General features: G+C 36.4%; 1 protein-coding gene across 1 annotated transcript in view; it reads right to left on the minus strand.

Annotated features, from left to right (window-relative positions):
- Nucleotides 1-9,963: 9,963 nt before the first annotated feature.
- The window catches only part of VWDE (von Willebrand factor D and EGF domains), an 85,701-nt gene continuing 72,004 nt past the window's right edge, over nt 9,964-23,660 (minus strand). The window contains 3 exon segments of the mRNA XM_078059876.1: nt 9,964-10,028; nt 13,371-13,479; nt 13,583-13,663. Coding sequence (XP_077916002.1) covers nt 9,964-10,028; nt 13,371-13,479; nt 13,583-13,663 — 255 coding nt within the window.

Consider the following 23,660-nt stretch of genomic DNA (forward strand, 5'->3'; position numbering starts at 1 on the left):
TAACCAGCCTTTATTATGAAGATATATATTAATTCTCTTCAAATATAAACTCAACTTTGTACACATGAAAATCTTTGCAGTTCCCCTTTTCACTTGTCCTCTCCTGGGTCACTCAGAGCCTAAAAACTATGTTCAGTTTCCTTTGATTGATAGATAACACTTTGTAGCTAAAAATTGTTTGAGTTCTCCCTAAGAAATATTTCCAGTCACAGTGAGAATATAATTCTTGTAAAGTGACTTATAATTTGACCTCAGAGTCTCTTTACAACAAAAATCCTACACTCTTGTTAAATTTCAGTACGGTGAAAACTGATGGCCTGACAATTTGCACTGGGTAACTGAGGATTAGGCCTCTTTTTAAATTTTATAACAGCATTTGAATCAGTAAAAGTTAATATTGGAATCACTTATGCTCGTAAAAAATCACAGCTAGTTTTTTATAAGTTTTAACATGTGTTCTAAAAAGAACATGTCTCCTTAAGATAGCATCAATTTATCATAGTAACTAAGTGTTTATTAAACATGTTCTTTTAATTTTTAAAATCTTGTGTCAATCTATGGTTTAAATGGAACTAAAATAGTCTGTTGATTCCCCCATGAATATACCAGGCATTTCTGATCACCTCCTATACACAAGGAATGATGATTGGTGCTAGGAGCTTATAATGGAGCCTGAAAACAGAGACAGCTAAAATATAATCAAGGCTCTGGGAATGGAGATATTCAAGCTGCCTGGAGGAGCCAGGAAATAATTGTTAGGGAAATAAAACTTAAGCCAGAGCTAAGAGGGTTAACAAAAATTAGTCTGTGGGTTTTCAGTAGTTCAACTGCGATGTAGTTCAGCCTGGAGCATGGGGGACAGAGAAATAAGCCTGGAGAGGGGAGGCAGACACTGAATACTAGGACAAGGTCCTAGAGGATGGCACACTGTGGCAGATGGCTGGGCTATGGTAGACTGTCCATTATTCTCTTGTTCTTGCTGATGTACCCTGGCCAGTCCTTCCTGCCATTGCAGGAATATGGGCATTATCCTTCCATCAGCTTCTAGCTTCTAGGGATCACCTGAAGAGGTTTCCTTTCCCTTATACTTGGATATTGAAACATGGGTAGAACGGCTTCTGTAAATTCCTGACCTTGATCCTAGTGATATTCCTGTAATAACTGGTCTGAGAAATTCCTTTCTACCATTCTATTTTGTAGGGTAGGCTCCTTGTGGACAAGACCTGGCTTCTGTTCTACCATAGTTTGCCAATATTATTTTCCCTCAAATGAAACAATGGATGTGTGAGTAACTCTAGGTCATGTAATTACAAATATATGCACAGTAGGGAGAACAGTTAATCCCAGCAGTTACCCATCAAATCCTTACTAGAAAGAAACAGCCACTATCAAGGAAAAGACCTTGTTGAGCTACTTAGGGTGGAAAGTAATATTCAGCAGGGGCCAAGGCAATCAAAGAGAAGGCTCACTACTCTGCAGAAGAGAAAGGACTTTTATTTTTTCCTTCTCTTGCAAGAAAAACCAAGAAAGGCCAGAGAATGGAACAAAAGTGGCAATGAGAGAGTGTTAGGCTGAAGGCTGAATTCTATGTGGAGGAAAATGATGAGTAAGAAACCCTCAGTGGTACAGATGGTTCTAGAAATGTTCAAGAACAAGCATGTCCAATTGAAGTTTGTTATTTACTGAGCGCAGTGTAATTGTCGAGCAAAATTTCTGCTCCTTGCAAATCTCGCGTTATTGGTTTAGTTGGAGAGGGAGAGAGAGAGAAAAGGGCAATGCTTGGGTTCGTGCCACATGTACATGAAGGAAGGATCATAAAACGAAAGGAGAAATAGCCAATTCTGTTCTTCGCCCAGGATTCCGCCCAGGTTATGTGACGTTGGTTTGAACTGACATGTCTATCTCAAGGAACTGAGAGACACTAACTGACATAAAGCTTATACAGATTATATAATGAAATTTACTTTGAAACTGAATTTTCTGTGATCCCCAAGTCAAAAAATATTTCATGCTAATTCTCATAGAATACTAACATGTAATATCTTCTTTAATATAATGGGTTAGGTTCACTTGGATTTTAAAAAATAAACGTTAATTTTGTATTGTATCCCTTAGATTGTTCTTAATAGTGAATTTTGGTTGTGACCACAATTTAGTGCATATTTAGGTATTTGAACACTGATTAGTTCTAGTGTTAGATTTAACAACATTTGTTATGTACCTTCAGGCATTAATGAACTTTTTTTCTTACATAATTTCATGTAACTTTGAAGATCTTTCTGTTGTTTGTAGAGAAAAATCGTACTGTACTAAAAATAATATTATAGTAAGAGAGTAGTAAATATTTCATTATCATCGATGTGCTGGTATTTATTTCCCCCCATAAACTTGATATGTAAAATATCCCATTCTTTATCTTTGTCTAGAAATGCTCCTGGGTTCTACTATTAAATACTTAAATCAAGGCAAGTTTTAAAATATTTTGAATCTGGGTACATTCATAGAAATTGAGGTCCTGTCATTTAGATATCTATCACATGTAAAAGAAATTATTCTGAATTTATTATCTTTACTGCCCTTTCTATTTATTACTTTACATTTATTACATATCTAGTATATGTGATAACATTACATTCACTATGCACTGCATTATAAAGTACATATGATATTGATTATATTTACCTTTATTAATCTGTGTTCAGTTCATTCAGGAAATTTCTCTCTTATATGTGTTCCTCAATATAACTGTGATTCCAATTATCAAAGCAGTCTATTTCTTTATTTTATTTAATATTTTTATTAAGATATAATTGACATATTAGTTTCTGATGTACAACATAATGATTCCATATTGTATATATTGCACAATGATCACAAGGAAGCAGTTTATTGATACATCAATCTAAGACTTGCGTTTATTTAAATTTTAAAGGCCCATTTTCAGATAACATAAAAGGGCCTTGGAAATATTCTTTTTAAATTTAGTTCATTAATGTTTCTTATTCTGAGGATTTAACTTTGTACCCAAGATTTTTGACATCTTTGGTATAAACCTGAGAGTATTTTCTGATGAATTGCTTTGCCTGTTTGAGAAGTTCTTATATATTTCAAGGAACATTCAGAAACTAAATGATATTGACAAAATTGCTTTATTCTTATGACCAACATAAAAATAGGTCCAATATATGTCGTATGCGTTAGGCAAAATGTTCCTTTCAGTTTTATTCTCTTTTGAGGTCCTTATTAAATATAAACATTAATTACATTAATTTTGATTTAACTTAGAATTATTATTTAATGAAATTTTGATTAAAACTGCTTTTAATAATGATGTTGAAAGATTAGGTTTTATTTTTTTCTCCTGCTTTTAATGCATAATTATAAGTGTGTTTTCATCATTTACTCAGCTCACTGAGATATTTAATTCATATTTACATATGGTTTTCTATATTTATCAATTGAATATAATTTAAAAGAAACTATTAAAACTTCCATCCATAATGATAATCAATAGAAACAAAAAGTACAAATAAAGCTATTAACACATTTTAAAGCTGAATATTCAGGTTACAGTTTTTAACATGAAGATCCTGCTTTGAAATGTAAAACTAAACTGGTAAAATGCAATATAATTTTCACAGCTCAATAAAACAAAAAAAATCAACAAAAGTCTCTTCAAATTAGAAAACAAAATGTAGAGTCAAGGAAAAAAAAAGTTTCTGAAAACTTTACTAGGACTTTGAAACCTAACTCATCAGGGCTTAAAAATACAGAATTTTGTATGTGAAGTAGAAATTTTTCCTGTAAATGGAAGGAACATCTGGGCAGACTCAGATGAAAACAGAATGCCACAATCAGCTTATAATACAAGCCAATTCAAATGGAAAGAGATGATTCTCAAAAAAGAAAAACCATTTTGAGAATAAAGGAACATACTCAAAACCTATAATTTATTCTTAATGATGCTTCATTTTTCATTTGCTTTATAGCAGCCTTCTACCCAAAGGGCAAAGATTGACAGACTATTCCTTAGTCCCTTAATTTTAGCTGTCCCCTTAACTATGACTCAGAGGCTGGAATGCACAAACAGGACAATAAATCAGAAGGAACAAAGAACCTTTAAAGCTATATGGCAGAGGGGAGAAGGAAAGTATACAGAGAAATTCCCTTTATATGTATCCTTAATAATTGATAAAAAGTATCGAGTTTGCTGAGTTCAGTTCTATATTTTTCAAGACAGATACATTTGTTCATGGTTTCCCTGTCTAACTTAAAGCAACATAGAGTGCTGCTTCACTTTTCTTCCTTGATGTTATACTCTAGTCAATGTATTTAAAATTAGAATAAATTGGGTTTGGTTTTAGAAATATTCATACTTGCCCTGTCCTTAACACTTTCAAAACACACAATGTATGCCTTTGTTGGTTTGAAGCGAACCTCCATTTAAATGTCATCTTATCAAAAGTAGGACACTACTGCATTAGTCAGTAATACTCTGAATTTAAGGTCTCTCTTTAGATAAATCTAGCACTTCTGAAACAAACCTAATTTGCCAACTCCAACACACAAATACTACTACTTTTTAGCTTCTTTGTTATAGAGCAGATCTCATTAGATTTTTTCTTTCTTGATTTAAATGTTTTATAATTTAATAGTTGAACTGTTTTATATGCACTGAAGTATTATAGATAATTTCCTTTATGTAAGTAGTAAGACATCTTTGACCTAACAACTAAAAGCATGCATATCAAGGTCAACATTTATCATACGAGATGTCATTACTATTTTACTTCTGTCACTGTAGGATGGTTAAAAGCACAGTTAGGTCAAAAGGAAAGTTAAAGAATGGGGAGGCTGGTTAGAGGTGCTTTGGACAAAGTGACTTTGTTATTTCTGGTCTCAAGGACTTTGGCGATACTATTACAGGTTGGGATTTGTGAGATGATCATTGGGCAGGATGGGGGAGTTGGCTAAGCTTTCCAGCTACTAACTCCAAGGAACAGTACTGAGAGAGAAAAGCAACTCTGGAAATGATGTACACATGCTTCAGTTCCACTGAGCTTCGTAGGGAAACTAAATATGAGCCTGGATGATGGCAGTCCCTGTCTCACACTTACTACATTTAGAGGGTCGAGGAAAGTCTGTGAAATATAGACGGGAGGAAGAAGTTTTGTGCTAAAGCAGCAGTTTCCTTTGCAGTATATCATTTTTAAATTTCTGTTCTTCCTTCTTAAATCTAGAAGTTAACTTGCAATCTTTCTACCTTACATGCGGCATTAATATTGCAGTAACTGTCTATAAATAAGTAATAATAATAAGTAATATAGAAAAGTAGCAAAGCATTTTTATGATTAACAACTTATGTCACCAAGGGGAAAAAAACATTTTAGCCTATAAATTCACTTTCCAGCAGACTTTATTTTTTTCCTTTTCTAAACACTTTGGATCCATTATGCCAAATCTCTAAGCATTTAAAAAAATTTATTTTGTAATCAGATTCCTCATCTTCATTCAACAATGCCCATTCTGTTACCAGATGTGCTACATCTAAAGAGAATTGCTCCGCCTCTCTTATTTAGAGGGGGAAAAGATTTGCTTATTTATCTTTAACACTGTTGAAGCAATCTCACATAAAACACCCAGTGATGATGGGCATGGCAGTATTCAGGTGAAGCAAAAATGTTTTGTTTTTTCCAGGTTTATTTGGGAATTGGTCATGATTCTGAGGAATTCAACTCACTCTTGTCTGAGGAAAAACACTCTTTGTATTTTTGTGTCTTTCATATGTCGAAGAGTAAATCCAGGCTTCAGAAAGAAGTAAAATATTAACTCCATTAAAATGCAGGTATGATGACACCCCAGGGAGAGAGAGGAGACTGAATACCCTGACATCTCTTTCCTCCTAATCTTAGATCTACTGCTGCTGACCCCCACTGTCTTGGCCCCATCAGAAGGTGCAGTGCGAGGAGCCTAGGTAAGGCGCTCTGTAAAGATCAATAGCAGGGCACAGAGGCAGAGAACAACTGACCCTCAGTACAGATGAGTTAAACAGCAGATTAGACAAAATTTCAAAGATAATTAGTGATTTAGAGACAGGTGTGAAGAAATTATCCAGTATCACAGAGAGACAGTATTTAGAAAATAAGGAATATGAGTTAAATGACATGCAGAATGGAATAGGCAAGTGTTTTATCTTTCTAATGGGTGTTCTAGAGAAAGAACACAAATAATGGAGGGAGGCACTATTAAAGGAGATGATGAAAAAGTAGTCATTTTCCAATAATAATAGAAAACGCGGAGGTACCTGGGTGGCTCATTCGGTGAAGTGTCCAACCCTTGGTTTCAGCTCAGGTCATGATCTCAGGGTCCTGGGATTGAGCCCCACATTGAGCTCCCTATTCAGGGGGGAGTCTGCTTCTCCCTCTCCCTCTGCTCTTCCCCCTGCATGCACACTTGCTTTCCCTCTCTCGCTCTCAAAAAAAAAAAAAAAAAAAATCTTTAAAAAAAAAAAAAAATAATAGAAAACATATAGCATTTCTATGTGCTGGGTATTTGACATCCACTGATTTAATCATTGTAACAATCTTAGGAGTAGGTAGAACATGAATCCATAGATACAAGAAACACAGTAATTAGCAAGCAGTATAAACAAAAAATAAACTGACATTCACCTGTAGTCAAACTACAGAATACCAAATAAAAAGAGAAGGAAAAGAGCCACAATAAAAGTATCAACAATTAGATTGATAACAGAAATTTTTAAGAACATTAGAATGAGTTCAATGTATAGAAAGAAAAATAGCTATGAATGTAGAATTAGGTATCCAGCAAAACTATTTTCAAGTATGAGGGAATCACAGCAATAATCTAAGGTAAAAACAATGTTTACGTTCAAGACTTTCATGAAAAGAGCTTCAAAATGAATGTACTTCAGGGGAAGAAAATTAATTGCAAAAAGAAGGTCAAGAGGCAAGGCAGAATGGAGAGCAAACTGATAAACATTTAACTGAATTTTAGCAAATAATTGTCTTTATAAAATAACAGCAATAATTTCTAATTTAGGATATAAAAAAGGACAAAATTAAAATACAACAATAACATGTAACTTGGAAGGAGGTTGAAAATGGCTCATATTTTTTTGAAATGAGAGTGGAGAACAATTTATATTTTGTTCGTTAACTGAGAATTTCAAAGGCAATTATCAAAAGGATCAAAATATAATATATATTACTCCCAAGACAGTTAAAGGGAAAAGATGAACCAAGAATCAAATAAATATAATATCTCAGTGAAGGGACACCTGTGTGGCTCAGTCAGTTAAGCATCTGGCTTCAGCTCAGGTCATGATCCCAGGGTCCTGGGATCGAGCCCCGCATCAGGCTCCCTGCTCAGCGGGGAGCCTACTTCTACCTCTGCCTGCAGCTCCCCCTGCTTGTGTTCTCTCTCTCTCTCTCTCTCTCTCTCTGATAAATAAATGAATAAAATCTTAAAAAAAAAAAAATCTCAGTCAATCCAAAATAAAGCAAGAAAGGGGGGAAAATAGTAAAAATGGGATAACTAGCAACAACAAAATGATAGAAAGGTCGAAGTGTTTATAATCACAATATTCAATTCTTTCCAGTTCAAAGACAGAATGACTAATTGTATTTTTTAAAAGAAATCCAGCTATACAATGAATTCCAGAGGTATGCATAAAACCTAAGGAGAAAGAAAGGTTGAAAATACAGGAGAAAAAGATTAATCAGGAAGATTTTCTTTTTCAGGAAAATTCTTAAAAAAAAAAAAAAGATGGAGTAGCTATCAATAACCTGTAAGTAACCTTCAATAAGCATTAAGAAAAAGCATTATTAGGAATAAAGAAGTCAGAACACTATTGATTTATTAATAGCTGTATGTCAACTACTGTTACGGGCTTGTAAGTATTAACTTATTTAAACCTCACATCAATCCTCAGATAGCTATTATTTCTATCTCCATTTTTCAGGTGAGGAAATGAAGGGATAAAGGTTAAGTAACTTGCTCAAGGTCACCCAGCTAATAAGGAATAAGGTTAGGATTCAAATCCAGAGGGCAGTATGTCCCTAGAGTCCATGAAACTCAACCACCATGATATGCCACCTGATCAAAGGCTCACTATACTAGAAACGTTTGGGCATCTAATTTAATGGCCTCGAGAATATAAAGTAAAATTTGATAAAGCTACAGGGAGAAAGAGACAAATACAAAAATGATAAGAGATTTCAATGCCTTTCTAAATTATTAGAAGATTAAGCAGCTAAAAAATTTGCAAGGTGAAGATTTGAACAACATAATTTAAGAGTTTGATTTAGCGGTTATTAATATACTCTGTGCTCTTCAGCAAACCTTATACAAGGCAAGGATATATTGGTTGTCTACTGTTGACTAACAATCACTCCAAAACATAGTGTCTCAAAATAACACACATTTCTATTTCATTTCCTGTGGGTCAGGAATTCAGGTTTGGTTTAACTGAGTGCCTGTGGCTCAGGGTCTCTTTGAGGTTTCAATCAGGGTGATGCCTGGGGCTACGGTTTCATCTCAAGGCGTGATTTGAGGATGATTCACTTCAAAATCACTCAGAGTGGTTGTCAAGATTTAGTTCCTCCTGGGTTCTTGGACTGAAGGCCTCAGTTCTTCCTGGCTGTTGGCTGGAGACCCTCCTCATTCTTTGCTACCTTTTCATAGGTAAACTGACTGCATGGCAATTGGCTTTCCCCAGAGCGAGCAAGAGAAGGGGAGTGAGAAGAGAGAGAGAGGGAGGGAGAGAAAGAGAGAGAGAAGCTACAGTTATTCTATAACCTAAGAATTGACAGCCATTACTTCTCTCATATTCTATTTGTTGTTAAATGCAGCTCATCCTCAAAAGAAGGGGATTACGTGAGGGTATGTATGACTACGAGAAAGTAGCAGTCATTGGCGGGCATCTTAGAGGTTGCCTGGCACAGGTCATAAAATACAGGGCAGTAGTTTGGGTTGGGAGGAAGTCAGAAGAGGAGTATAGAAGTAGGTGCAATCATATTGACACTGCATATTTCTGGACTGGATGACTGAATGGTGGGTGTCCATTCTGGTATGTTTTAGAACTTTAGAGATACAGTACTATTTTCTTTTGCATGCATAAAATACCACTTTTTTTTTTTCCCCCCAAAAAGAAAGGTACTGGTCCTCTTCTGAAACAAAACAAATCTCTACCTATTCAAAACTGACCTCTTTAGTTTCTACTGAAAATTAGCCATTGCATTTCATTTGATTTATGTCTTTGGGACGGTTGCTTCATCTCTGTCTGTCCCATACTATATATATAAATATAAAATGAATAGAGCATTTTAATTCTAAGTAAAATGTTCATTAATTCATTTTAAAGTATCATTAAGTCATTCCTTTAAAGGTTCCAAAATTTTTACATAATAGGCACTCTACAACTTGTAAGTATAAAACATTTTGTGGTGTATTTTCTCCCATAAATTTAGGCAAATGTGAGCTCTTTACTTGAATTAGCTGTGAATATGACCTCTAAATATTAGAAGTAATGCAAACAAAAGAACTTGGTTTCATCATATTCATATGTAGCGTATTTCTCTCCTGCCCACCCCCTTGCCTGATAGTATTAGAAATACAGTTTGATAACATGAATCAAGCTAATAACATTAGCCTGTGACTGATTACCTGCCCAGTTTGGCCTCATATGAAAATTCTGAGCAATTAATTTTAATCTTATGATAATACTCAGGGGACGGTAAACCATTCTCCCTAATTTAAACACAATGGTTTCCAAGTTAAATGCGTATGCAATAATGAATTAGCAAAATCTTTTCTCTGAAAAGAGTATAAGTACCATGGCTAAAATTTTATACAAAGAACATGTTAAATTTTTAAGTAATTTTTATTTACCTTTTCCAGTTAAAGAAAACTATGCATTGGTTCTTTGATTTTCAATTCCTACTATTCTGAAGGTCTCTTAATTGGCATTTCAAGAAAGCTGCATTGTTTGGGGCTAATTGGAGATTCTGCAAAAATATAAATTGCAAAAATAAGATCACTATAAAAATTTTAAGCAGTACAAAGATATATGAAATAAGTAAAATCTACCTACATTACTCTTCAGCTCCTAATCCCACTTCCCTGACACATCCAGTTTTAAACATTTGATATTTGTCTTTTTAGAAATTTTCTATGCTATTAAAAATATACACGTTTTTACACATATGCAAACATATACATTTTGCCTGGAAATTTGCCTCCTCGCCTTTTTCATTTGCTATAACATAGCCATCTTTACAAGATATAAGATATAGTGCTGCATGAATCATTGTTTTATTGGGTGTATAGAAATTCTATAGATGAGTATATAGTAATTTAGCTTTTTTCCTATTGATAGTCACTTAAAATATTATTTATTTTTATGTTTTCATGTTGGAAACTGTGCCACAATAAACATTTTTGGCAGTGGAATTATTGCCCTAATAATTATCAGAAGAGTAACATATCAGAGGTTATTATTTTAAATCTCCATGTGCTCCCTTAAATGGACATATCTCATAAAATTTTCACTGACAGTTCCCAGTTCATAGCACTACTCTTAATAGTAGATGTGATAATTCTTTAAGTTTGGGCCTCAAGAAAGGTTACAGATTTTGATTTTAATTTTCATTTGTTCATTCAATTATTATTACATATTAGCTAAAGTATTCATAATTGTATGCCAATTTCAACTCAGATGAACAGCTTAAAAATAATAAAGCTAGTCTTAAATATTTTATCTAGCTTAAAAACTATCATATGGTAGCACTTCTGACAGTTTTATGCCTATAATAAGGAACTTACTTTGCTTTTTAAAAAATAATGAGTAGTGATCATCTTAATTAATTGCAATGTGGCTTTTACAAAGAGCTTGGAGCCTCATTAGTTAAAATCTCACATGTATATTTTCCTCATGAGTATTCTATCAGAAGTTACAAACTGATTATTCATTTTGGTTTCAACCACACTTGTCTTTTTAGGATTCCCTAAGGGGTGCGGAGCCTACCAATTCACTCTTTCTAGCAAGTTCTCTCACTGGTGCTTAGTAATAGGGCCTGTAATCGGCCTGCCTGTCTGGGTTGGTAAAGGAGTTTTTTGTTTTAGCTGAACTCAATATTTACTCACTTAGAAGACTGTTATGGTGTTCAAAACAATTACAAATAGGAATTTTCTCTTAATTGCTTGGCTTAACAGTGATAGGTAAGGTTGGGTCATCTAAACAGAGCTCACAGGTAGTGTTCTTTTGTAATCTTTTTTCTCTCATTTCAGGTGAAAAAAAAACAATGTATTCCTCGGCAGCCTCCTCCTTTTTAATGTGAATCTAATGTTGGAAGCTTTTTAGAATCAGGACTTTATCATTAACTGTAAACTGCCTTCTGTCCGCTCTAGCCCGTTGCCCTTCTTGATTCAACCATATGGCTCTAGAAAAATCCCACTCTTGCTCTGCAGAGCCAGGCACACAGCCATATGCCAAACCCTCAAAATGAGCAATTCAGGCTTTATGTTCTGGTAATGAAAATTTCCATTTCCTATAGCTATTTCTTCTTTTATGGGGAGACAAATGAAACTAAAATATTTTTTCAAAGTATCTGTCTGTGACTCGTAAGACATGATGCATTTTCTCTGTAAAGGTACCCACATTTTTCACCAAGCTCTGTTGGTGCCTTGTGATTTTTTTCTTTCCTGGATTGAACCATTCTTCTCTTCTATGTAGTCCACTGTGTAGGAAATGAAGTGGTCAGACTATACATATCATCGCTAATGCTTTATTTATTTCATTTATAATGCTGCAGCAGGCTGTCTTTATGACATTACACTGGATATGGCTTGACTCTTTGATATGGGGAGACAGAATTCAGGTCAATTCCAAAGAAAAAATTGACAATTACCACCAGAAGGGATTTGAAATAATTAAAAGAAAAATCCTGTCCACTTTTACAGTCCTCAGAAATTGTCAGTCATCAGCGAGAACGCATCCACAAAGAATGCTGAGATGGCAAAAAGCAGAATAGGGGGATGAGGCACCCTACGACTGCCATCTGCATTAACCAACATCAAGGCAGCATCAGGGTCTTCCCTAGAAATGAGTGACAGGTCTTGGTAGCTAAAAACACAACTTGATGGGGTGCCTGGGTGTCTCAGTCGGTTAAGTGTCCCACTCTTGATTTTGGTTCAGGTCATGATCTCAGGGTCATGGGACTGAGCCCTCCATTAAGCTCTGCACTCAGCAGAGAGTCTGCTTGAGATTCTCTCTCTTCATCTCGCTCTCCTTCTGCCCCCAACTCTCAACTCACATACAACCCCATGAGCACTCTCTCTCTCTAAAATAAATAAATAAATAAATCTTTTAAAAAGTAAATAAAAATAAATAAATAAAAATAATAAAAGCACAACTTGGGGCCATGGAATAAGCAAATCCTAAGAATTTCCTTTGATTTGTAATCAGAGCCCTTAACCAAGAAAGGAACATCATAACTTAGGCAGTACTGAGCCAAAGCAGTGAAGGAAATGCAGATGAAGATCCCTAGATCCCTAGAATGAGAATCTAAATTAGAATTAACAGTATTTCTTGGCCACATTAACAAGGATTACCACCAAGTCCATGGTGAGGAAGACTGAAGTCTGATATCAGAAGCCACTCTTTATATTTTGATCTGTGTATCTGTCTGTCATGTCTATCTGAGGGAATTGAAAAATAAAATAAATTGGGATCATTCTCACTATAATATTTGTATCCAGTAAGTCTTATTACTTTTCTCAAGTTCCTAGTGTCTCCAGTCAAAGATTCCTCAGGTGTTGTCACATACAAGACATGTAGCTGGGGGGACCCTACTTACTTCAGACAAAATGATGGTGCCAAGAAGGAGCACATTCAGGAAAGCGTCCTTTACAAAGATTTTTTTTTCTCTCTCTCTCTCTCAGGGTGTGCTACATACTGACTTAGGATTATTTGTTAACGACAGGGAAAATAAGGTATAATTTTGAAATACTTGAAAACTGCTGGCTATTTTAAATTGCTAGAATTTTCCAAGTTCAGTGTATATATGAAGATCAAAAGGTTTTTCTGCTTACACTAATACTACTCACAACAATTTTAATCTAGTATAAATTGAGTAAATCACCTCATCCTTGAATGAATTGTTCACCATGCTCAGGCGAGTGGCTGTTGTTATTGATTACTCACCAGGTGAGATGAAGCCATCTAGGCTCGCAGGAAAGGCGGATACTGTCTTAATGAAGAATTTTAATTTTGAAGAATGTCCTGCTTGCATTAAATATTTCATACGCTCTGTGACTAAAGTGGTCCTTTTGCATTTCTGGCGTGTTACCTGGGAACTGAGGATCTAGCACCACCTGCAGGCAAAAGTCGGCAGTCGGAAGTTTTACAAAAGCTTTCCAGCGGCGGTTAAGACTGTTTCTCCAATGAAGAAGGCGGTCCTTAAGATAAAGATGCAAAGCGAAATGCCATCTAGTTTGTCTTGCCTTTCTTTTCTTCTCTCAGAGCAGGCACAGTGGCTCCTTCAGAAGAACCGCGATGTACCGTGGTGCGCCGCACGCTGCGCCGGGAGGCGGCCCCGTTCCTGATCAGGCACAGGACGCGCCGTGACCAGGGTCCACAGCACTTTGAAAGGCTCAAGAAAATGTTTTCATTTCTTTTAAAATCGGCGGGGGGGTGGGGAGGGGGACGTTTTAGCTCAAAAAAAAAAAAGTTTTAAAATGTAATATTAATACAGTGGCCTTTTTACCAACCCACCTGTAGAGTATCATTTTAAATATTTGTAGGTGGAGGAAGGGGCCGGGAAGACAAAAGGGCGTAGGGCCCGCAGAGGCTCGATGCTGCGGGACTACGCAGAGCACCTCCTCACAGATGAGGCAGGAGGCGCAATCAGCCGAAGCCCCGTAACACTCACAACCCAGCCTGGCACGCATGCGGCTCACGAACTGTAGTCATTCTGTGCCAGGTGCTTTTAAGACTTTTTAGTCTTGTTCTTACTAATCGTATGCCAGACTTGATTTAAAATTTACATTCACTTATTTTATCTTGTTTTCGACTCACATACTGTTTAATCAATGCTTTTTTAAACGTACATTCTTTAATCAGGGAACAAGAAACATCAATATACAGTAATCATTGGAAAACCTAAAACCCAAGCGGGAGTCTGCCTGTCATCCTTTCTTCAGCTGGTCGCGCGGATTTATTTTCAGCAACAGAAATAATAAATTTAAATAATAAATATTAATAACAAATAATATTGTCAATAATATTGATGATAAATATTCATTAAAAAAACCCATGTATTTGGCATTTATTAGATGGCAGTCACTGTGAAAAGTCATTTCTAATAATCTCATTTTCGATTTAAAATTACCCAATAATCCCGTGAAATAAATATTATTTACCCCATCTTACAAAGAAAGGAATTAAATATAGAAGGAGGTGAAGTTCTCTGTGCAAGTCCACATCACTGGGAAGGATTTGGGGCTGAATTAAACTCAGGCACCCCCGACTCTAAAGTCACTGCCCCATGTCCTGTTGCCCTCCTGTCTTTAGTCCTATCTCTGCAGGGCGCTCTTCCTTATCAGACACCTTTCTAGACACGAATGCATATTCCACAGCTAAAATAAAACAGGCTACTAATTCAGAAAGTCTTCTTGAAATGTGTTCCTTTCAAAAATATTTTTGCTGGATAAGTGAATAAATTAAAACCTCTTATTTTAACATGCATAGTTTTCTTTATCAGTGCATACTGTGGATCAAAAAGATATGGGGGAAGAGATACCCAAGAGGAATCCTTACTGAAATTATCAAGTGGTCTTGAGCCATTAAAAGCCATTGAAAATTCCTGGCCTTTTTTCTTTTTTTAATAAGTGATACAATGCAGTTAAATAATAGGCTTTGGTTTCAGATAGATATGCATTCGAACACAATCACTGCAATACATAAGCAGCAGGATATTAAACAACTGGACTTTTCTGGCCTTTAGGACCTTCACCTGCAAAATGGGGATGAATCTCCTTCTCTCAATAATTTTGTGAGGTCTAAATAATTAATATTAGTTAAAATCCCTAGTGTGGTGTTCAATATACTTTAGTTTTTTTTCTTTCAATGTAGCCTGACAATTTGATAATCACATAATTGATCTACTTTAAATTAAGAAAACACTTCTGATTCTCATAGTACACTACTGAATAACTTATGAAAAGCAAATGGATGTTGACTGGAGATAGTATCCTATGTAGTACTGTCCTTTAACAGACATTTATTCTCACAGGCTTTAGTTTACCTGCCTCAAATACACAAATTTTAAAAAACCCAGGGGCACCTAGGTGGCTCAGTCACTTAAGCATCCAACTCTTGGGGGCGCCTGGGTGGCTCAGTCAGTTAAGCGTCTGCCTTCGGCTCAGGTCATGGTCCCAGGGTCCTGGGATCGAGCCCCGCATCCGGCTCCCTGCTCGGCGGGAAGCCTGCTTCTCTCTCTCCCACTCCCCTTGCTTGTGTTCCCTCTCTCACTGTGTTTCTCTCTGTCAAATAAATAAAATCTTTAAAAAAAAAAAAAAAAAGCATCCAACTCTTGGTTTTGGCACAGATCATGATCTCAGGGTCATGAGATTGAGTCCCGTTTAGGGAATCCCTCCTCAGTGGGGAGTCTGCTGGAGATTCTCTCCTTCTGCTCCTTCCCCCACTTGTGAGCACACAAGCGCACTCTCTCTCTCTGTCTAAAATAAATAAATCTTTAAATTAATTAATTAATTAATTAAAAAACCCAAATATAAAAAACTTCCCTTGACAACAATTTTCTGCCTTCAATTACCGTAATTTCTCAAGAATAGGGGCCTATTCTGGCCTAATTATCTACCTCAGTTAATTTCAGCATCACAAAAGTCAAACTCTGAAAACGACGGCACACTGGGATCTTCCTCTATTCAGAAGTGTTATATGCCCACCTCAGAATGTGAACTTCCTCATAGCCTAAACACAGGCAGCTCCATCCATATGACTCTTCTGGCTGTGATCATGGCTGATTGCCCAGGGATGGACACTGGCTCAAGCCCACCCTCTGACTCTTCATTACCTTCTAAGGTTTTTCTCGCTCTAGACTTTTGAACTAAATGACTGTTTTCTAGCCAATGGGTGGCTGCTATGGGAACTGAAAGATTGCCATGTAGATTTGGTGTGGCCTTGTTGGATCCTGAGGTGGATCAATGAGTAGAGAGAATAGAGATTTACAGAAAAGCCAAGAGGAGATATCTATGCAGTAGATCTACGCAGTAAGAGAATAGAGTGGGTCTATTTTCTTGATTGTTTTCGGTTCTCATTAAGCCCAACTTCACATCTTGCCTTTGAGCTCTGTGAGATTTCTCTATATCCTTTTTTACTAAGTCACCATTTTCACTGAGTTCAAACTTAAAACTTCAACTTGATGGTTCGTACCTTAGAGAAGGGAGGCAGTATTCACCAAAGTGAGACAAGGTAGAAAATGAAGGAAACTGAGGACAGTTACCCACTCTTCAACAACAGGGATACTTGTCCCCAGCAAACTCCGGAGCAGTCCAGGCCATTGTGAACAGATAATTAGAGGATGCGGGTCAACTATGCTGTCCATCGTTTTCAACATCAATGAAGAGTTGTATGAGGAGGTCCTTGGGAGGCAAATTGAAAACTGGGGGGAAAAACTGACAAAGTCATCAACAGGCTCAATTTTTGTGCCCATTTTCAGGGTTAAGGACCGAGTTCTATGAAAGATGGAAGGTATCTAGGAAAAGGCTTTGTAAGATGTTTCTTATTGAATGTTAAATATTAGTAATTTCAGCACAACTGCATTTTACTGCTGTTTACAAATACACCATTTCATCCACTTCATCAGATGAGGAAAATGTGTTGAAGACAAAAAATCTTAAGAATATCAGGCTTTTCTATTTCTATAAACAAGAATTGAGTTGTTTTTGGTATCATTTGCAAACAGCAAGTGAGAAAATATCAGCTACAGGGCTATTCAAAGTCTCTTATATAAGAATAATTAATACATTCCACTTAGATCATCTACTAAGCTTTATATGAACACATGGTTAGTCCTCTTTTTTAAAAAATACAATCTTTTTTTTTTTTTTAAAGATTTTTTATTTATTTGACAGAGACAGACACAGCGAGAGAGGGAACACAAGCAGGGGGGAGTGGGAGAGGGAGAAGCAGGCCTCCCGCGGAGCAGAGAGCCCGATGCAGGGCTCGATCCCAGGACCCTGGGACCATGACCTGAGCCGAAGGCAGATGCTTAACGACTGAGCCACCCAGGCGCCCCTAAAAAAATACAATCTTATAACTGCCTATTATTTGCTTATTTATGTATTATAACATTGTAGATACAATACAGTATTTCCTTTCTCAGGTTTTCTGTATTTATTGTTTTTTTTCCCCACTTAACATGTTTAATATTTAGGTCACTTCATCTCATTTTAGAAATAAGTGGCATGCATATCATAAGGAATGAATAATTAAGTGGCATAAAGGAAAGAAAATATTATATTCATTTAACTAAATAAATGTGGTTTAAGCTCTAGCACATAAATACTTTAAAAACAATTACATAGTGGGCACCTGGGTGGCTCAGTTGGTTGGGCGACTGCCTTCGGCTCAGGTCATGATCCTGGAGTCCCGGGATCGAGTCCCACATCGGGCTCCCTGCTCAGCAGGGAGTCTGCTTCTCCCTCTGACCCTCCTCCCTCTCATGCTCTCTGTCTCTCATTCTCTCTCTCGCAAATAAAAAAAAAAAAAAAAAAAAAAATTAAAAAAAAATAAAATAAAATAAAAACAATTACATAGTTATAATGATACTTATAAAATATATATAATATATATACATGTTCCAGTATAGGCTCCAAATATTTCCAAATAGTTCTAACCTGAAATTTAAAGTTTTATTATGTATGTTGCAATTTGGATAAGTTCTATAATTTCTGAATGAATATGAAAAATAAGATATATTTCTAATTCTATCAAAAAGATTATGATACTTTAATATTTTAGAATAAGGGCTAGTAGGGATATTTTAAAGTTTAGAGAAGTTTGTATTTTAAATAGAGGGTCAAAGAAAGGATCAGAATATTGGACAATGCAAACATTTCATTTAAATGTTAACATGAATAAACACAAAATAGCCAAGAATATTAAACAAGGTCTATAATCTGAATTCTTTTTGGAAAATGATTTATAAGGTAAACATTGAAAGGTACACATTTTAAAGGACTTTTGCTTAAGTTCTCAAACACTCATTATCTTCAAAGTATTAACCAAATGGATTCTGGACAATACATTTTAAAGTCAATAAATGTGAAAATATCAAGAAGTAAGAAAAAATTAAATTTCTTCTCCATAAATTTATCAAATTACTTGCTTTTCTAAACTCACATTATATTTCCTAAACATTACTTTCATTTGCATGAATCATTAGCTTTCGTAAGGAGTGCTTTTATATAAAATCTGTAAACCATAGCATTTCTTCATTATTAGCATGTACAGGCCCATTAAATCTATTATAAATGGACAGTCTACTGATTAATATTTTAATTGTAGCTTGGGGTTCTTGGTGTGGATCTAGAAAATATTTATGAAAGATTTAAAGTGTTGGTTTAGACATTTCAGAATAAATCCTTGAGGAATTATAACTTTTTAACCATAAAAAACATACATTGAAAATTAATTTAATAAGGCTATTGGTTGTTATGTTGTATACTGAGCAAAGGTGGCAAAGAAATGAATATTAAAATTATATCTATTTTTATTTCACCTATTTTTGTAGGAATTTCAATTCTAATTATTAACTTTTAAAAAGTATGCATTTTTATCTAGAGTGCTTTTTTCTTTCTAGGACTTATATTTTTATAAGAGCGTAAAAATTGCACACACTAATTGTCAAAGGTTTATTTTGATTTATGTATCTGTACTTTTGGTAACAAAATAAAACACAGTGAAACATTGTGTTTTCTTAAATAATTCTTTAAAACTACCTTTCAGTAAATATGAAATAAATGAAAATTTCTTTAATTCTGACACTGAATGCTGTTACTTACAAGATTCTTTTCAAAGTTAGCATAATTTTATTCTAATAATGTCTTACTTTATCTGATATTTTAAACATGGCTTAGGAATGTTGAGTATTGGGCGCCTGGGTGGCTCAGTTGGTTAAGCGACTGCCTTCGGCTCAGGTCATGATCCTGGAGTCCCTGGATCGAGTCCCGCATCGGGCTCCCTGCTCGGCGGGGAGTCTGCTTCTCCCTCTGACCCTCCCCCCTCTCATGTGCTCGCTCTCTCTCATTCTCTCTCTCTCAAATAAATAAATAAAATCTTTAAAAAAAAAAAAAAAAAAAAAAGGAATGTTGAGTATTTAGACTTAAAAGAACAAAATGAGTTTTGTGAACTTGTATGATTTAAAATAGATATGTTCAAATTAAAATATTTTCTGGGGGTACCTGGGTGGCTCAGTTGGTTAAGCATCTGCCTTAGGCTCAGGTCATGATCTCCGGGTCCTGGGATTGAGCCCCATATCTGGCTCTCTGCTCAGCAGGGAGTCTGCTTCTCTCTCTCTCTCTCTCTCTCTCTCGTAAATAAATAAAAATAAAAGTCTTTAAAAAATTAAGATATTTTCTGAAAAAGACAGTTTGAGGTCAAATATGAGATAGGAGAGGAAAGATTTATAACTGTAGATAACCTATATTTATTTTTATCTCCGAGACCAATCTTTCAATTATATGTATATACCTGTTGACGTTACCCACTTCCCCAACAATTAATGCCATTACATTTTGCTTTTATTTAGCATTCACTTCTCTTTTGGTATTTGTAGAAGGATTTGATTTGTGGTAGTTTCTCTCTTGCTTCTACACCAAAATAGATCAAGATACCAAAAGAATGGAAAAATGAAACCCACATCCTCATGCTCTTTTTACATATCAGCCCAGTGACCAAGTAAGTCTTCTAAGACCAAAATTTCATTATTTCTTCCACCTTGTCCAGAAATGTACAGGTCAGAGCAATAGAAAGACTGGAAGGGAAAAACAGGCAAAATTAAATATGGTGTTTTTATCATGGAAAAATGACAGCTTTAGTCTCCGGAATATAGTCCAAAGCAATAAGATGCAGGGTATGTCTTCTGTTAGCTTACTATTATCTCCTTGGTACCACTGTCACTTTTGTGTAAGGCTAGAGCTACATTTTCTAGAATCCCCTTTTCTGTGTGGTTCTGGGTTAGACTTTGCTGATGACAAAAGCTTTCCAGAGAGACAGAAGATAGAAATGGGAAGTCATTATTTTTTCAAAGGTGTTTGCAGCTAGATATTTGGATAGATAAAAGATTCACAGTGGCCTTCCAACAAATTTTTTATAATGACCCGCTTTGCTTGAGAAGTTGGTGGAGTTTTTAAAGATTCTCAAGTATTGCAGCAGCTCCAAGAAAGCTGAAAAGCATCTGCTTGGTGCTTTAGGCTAACATCTTCAATACCTACCTCTCTGACCTTCAGCCGCTGCTTTCCTGACCTCTACCTCCCCCTCTCTCCTCACCCTCCCCCCCAGCTCTTCCAAGAGTCCTGAGAGTTCCTAATTCTGCATAACACTTTATATCTGGATACATCAAATGGCTTCTGTTATGCTAACTGATCCCCGATGATAAAGACACCATCACAGTAAGAACTGGGAAATACTCAGTTTATTATATAATGTGAATGTCTCCAATATCAGATACATCATCTCAATGTGTAAATATCAAATCACATTTCAAAGGCAATTCAGATTACCTGAATTTCTTCTTTGGTTTTCTCTAACAATGACAGGTAAGACCATTCTATATGTTATTAGTTTCTTCAGTCTTTAAAATAATTTTTAAAATTATGTTCAAATAAACTTCAAGTAGTTATCTTCAACTTTTTCTGAATAAAAATTTCATTCTTCAGACAGGCTTGTGATTCACATACTTGATATTAATGGCGTTTTGTCTGTAGTAGGAAGAGGGAAATCAAGTTTCAATGAATATTAGAAAACTGTTTAACCCTTGCTCATTATTTCCACCTCCTTCTCTCTGGCATGATACAGAAAGCTCTTGGTTCTGTTTGCCACTGGAGACTAAGTACTGCTTTCATAAAACTGATATCTAATCCAGATCATATTTAAATATCAAAACGGGGCGCCTGGGTGGCTCAGTTGTTGAGCGTCTGCCTTTGGCTCAGGTCATGGTCCCAGGGTCCTGGGATCGAGCCCCGCATCGGGCTCTCTGCTCGGCGGGAAGCCTGCTTCTCCCTCTCCCACTCCCCCTGCTTGTGTTCCCTCTCTCGCTGTGTCTCTCTCTGTGTCAAATAAAAAAAAATCTTAATAAATAAATAAATACATACATATCAAAACAGTTGTGACTAAATAGAGCTTGGAGACTACATGACTCCATCTTGACCAAAGGTTACATTCAAGAAACAACCATGCTCAATAAAACCCAGTACATTTTTTTTCCTGATACTTTTCAGGAAAAGACTGTTTTCAGTGCATGGCAACGTTTCTTTCCAGTCTCTTTCCTCATCCTTTTCCTTCTCCATGTCTATTCTTCTGTTCAATATAATAACCAATAACCAACTCACCAACTTACACAGTGTCTTTTACATACCAGCCACTTGTGATGACATATTTAGTCCTTTAACAACCCTGTGATTAGGTGTTATCAGCACCACAGTACAGATGGAGAAACTGAGGCTCAGAGGGGTTCAATACCTTGCTGAAGGTCATAGAGTGAGCAAGTGGCAGGGCCCATGCTAAATGTACCTATTGGAGCTGGGCAACAATTTCGGAAGCCTCTGGAAGCCTTTCATAAACCCACCCCTCTTTAGCACCTCCTCTGCCCAATTTCCCCTTTGTGTCCTTTGTTTCTAGCTAGTAATTCTCGTTCTGTTGTTTTGATTGAAATTCTGGCAACTCAATCACTATCTTCCATTTCTTTTCCCTCCACTACCTCAGGATGCTGGAAGAAGGGCCAGGAAGGTAGGCAGCAAGGGTACAGGGAAGAGTCAGGAAGGGTTCTATGAATGCTCATAAATGGTAGTTTGTTTGTTTCCTAATTAAAAAGAAATTTATTTTTACCCTCTGTTTTGGAGCCAAAGAAATATAAAAAACAAATGAAGCAATGGTACCAATGAGCAACATAATAAAGCTCAAGTGAGAATTAAAGTCAAGAATTTAGAAGAGCAGGTTATAGGAAAGCAGGACATGGGGTCCTTGAGCTAATCTCTTTTTTGTTTTCCTTTTCCTTCCCCATGACCCGCTGTTCTTTCCTTCCTTAATATGGCTCCAGATGCCCTCTCAGACGCACCATTAGCGGGGATGAAGATGATCTGACGAAGGATTCAGGTAGTAAAGAAATAGATTTTAAAAAGGTTATAGAGAAGTCACCTAGTTTAGTATGTCAGAGTGAAGCTGAAAGCTTTTGAGGTCATAGGATTTCTGTGCCATAAAAATCTCCAAATAAAATAATACACGTGCACGTGGCCTTTGAACCAGGGAATTCACGTTTTTACATTTACTGTTCTCAACAACAGCTGATCCAATAGGTACCCCGTACCTTTTGTTTTCTGGTTTTCAAACCACAGTACAGTTATGAGCTTGTTTGTTTTTGTTTCCAAAACGGAGGCCGCACGCATCCCGGCTGGACAGCAGGCAGGGAGAAGCACACGTGCGCATGCGCCGTGCCTCCGAGCCGGACCGTGCAGGATCACACTCAGAAAGGAAACTCCTTACATTGTTCAAATTACAGCACTCCAGCATACTTTGACATTCACAACCCTAGGGCTTTCTGAAGTGCTAAATAGCATATAATTGCTTTTTAGGTTAAAACTAACACAGATTAGGAAATTTTTAAGAGCTCTGCTGCCCCCCCGCATTAGCACCACCCTTGTACATGCAGCAATTAGGACTAAAAAAATTCCTTGGCTGTAGATATTTAGAAATTTAAGATTGGAGACAAAATAAAATTTAGTTTAATCTTATGAGCACAGATTTGATCATAGAAGCTTTTAAAATAGATGTTTCTAGAGGCGCCTGGGTGGCTCCGTTGTTTAGGCAGCTGCCTTCGGCTCAGGTCATGATCTCAGGGTCCTGGGATCGAGTCCCTCGGAGGGCTCCCTGCTCGGCGGGGAGTCTGCTTCTCCCTCCCTCCCTGCTTGTGCTCTGTCTCAAATAAATAAAATCTTTAAAAAAAATAAAATAAAATAGATGTTTCTATAGCACTGGCCTTCTAAGTAAGTGTGGGGCAGTATCAGGAACTCTAAGAAAGCATCTATTTTTCCTTCGTTTTCTTGATTTTTTAAATAAAAATAAATCCTAATTCTAATGATATGAAGAGGTTTTTTTTACTGCTTTCCCCGAAATGGATTTTATTTGTTTAAAGATTTCATTTATTTATTTGTCAGAGAGAGAGAAAGAGCACATAAGCAGGGGGAGCAGCAGAGGGAGAGGGAGAGGCAGATTCCCACTGAGCAGAGAGCCTGATGCGGGGCTCGATCCCAGGACCCTGGGACCACGACCTGAGCCGAAGGCAGACACTTAACCGACTGAGCCCCCCAGGTGTCCCTGAAATGGCCTTTAATGAGGAGCA

The sequence above is a fragment of the Halichoerus grypus genome, chromosome 12 (genome assembly GCF_964656455.1).
Source record: "Halichoerus grypus chromosome 12, mHalGry1.hap1.1, whole genome shotgun sequence".
In the NCBI taxonomy this organism is placed as follows: Eukaryota; Metazoa; Chordata; class Mammalia; order Carnivora; family Phocidae; genus Halichoerus; species Halichoerus grypus.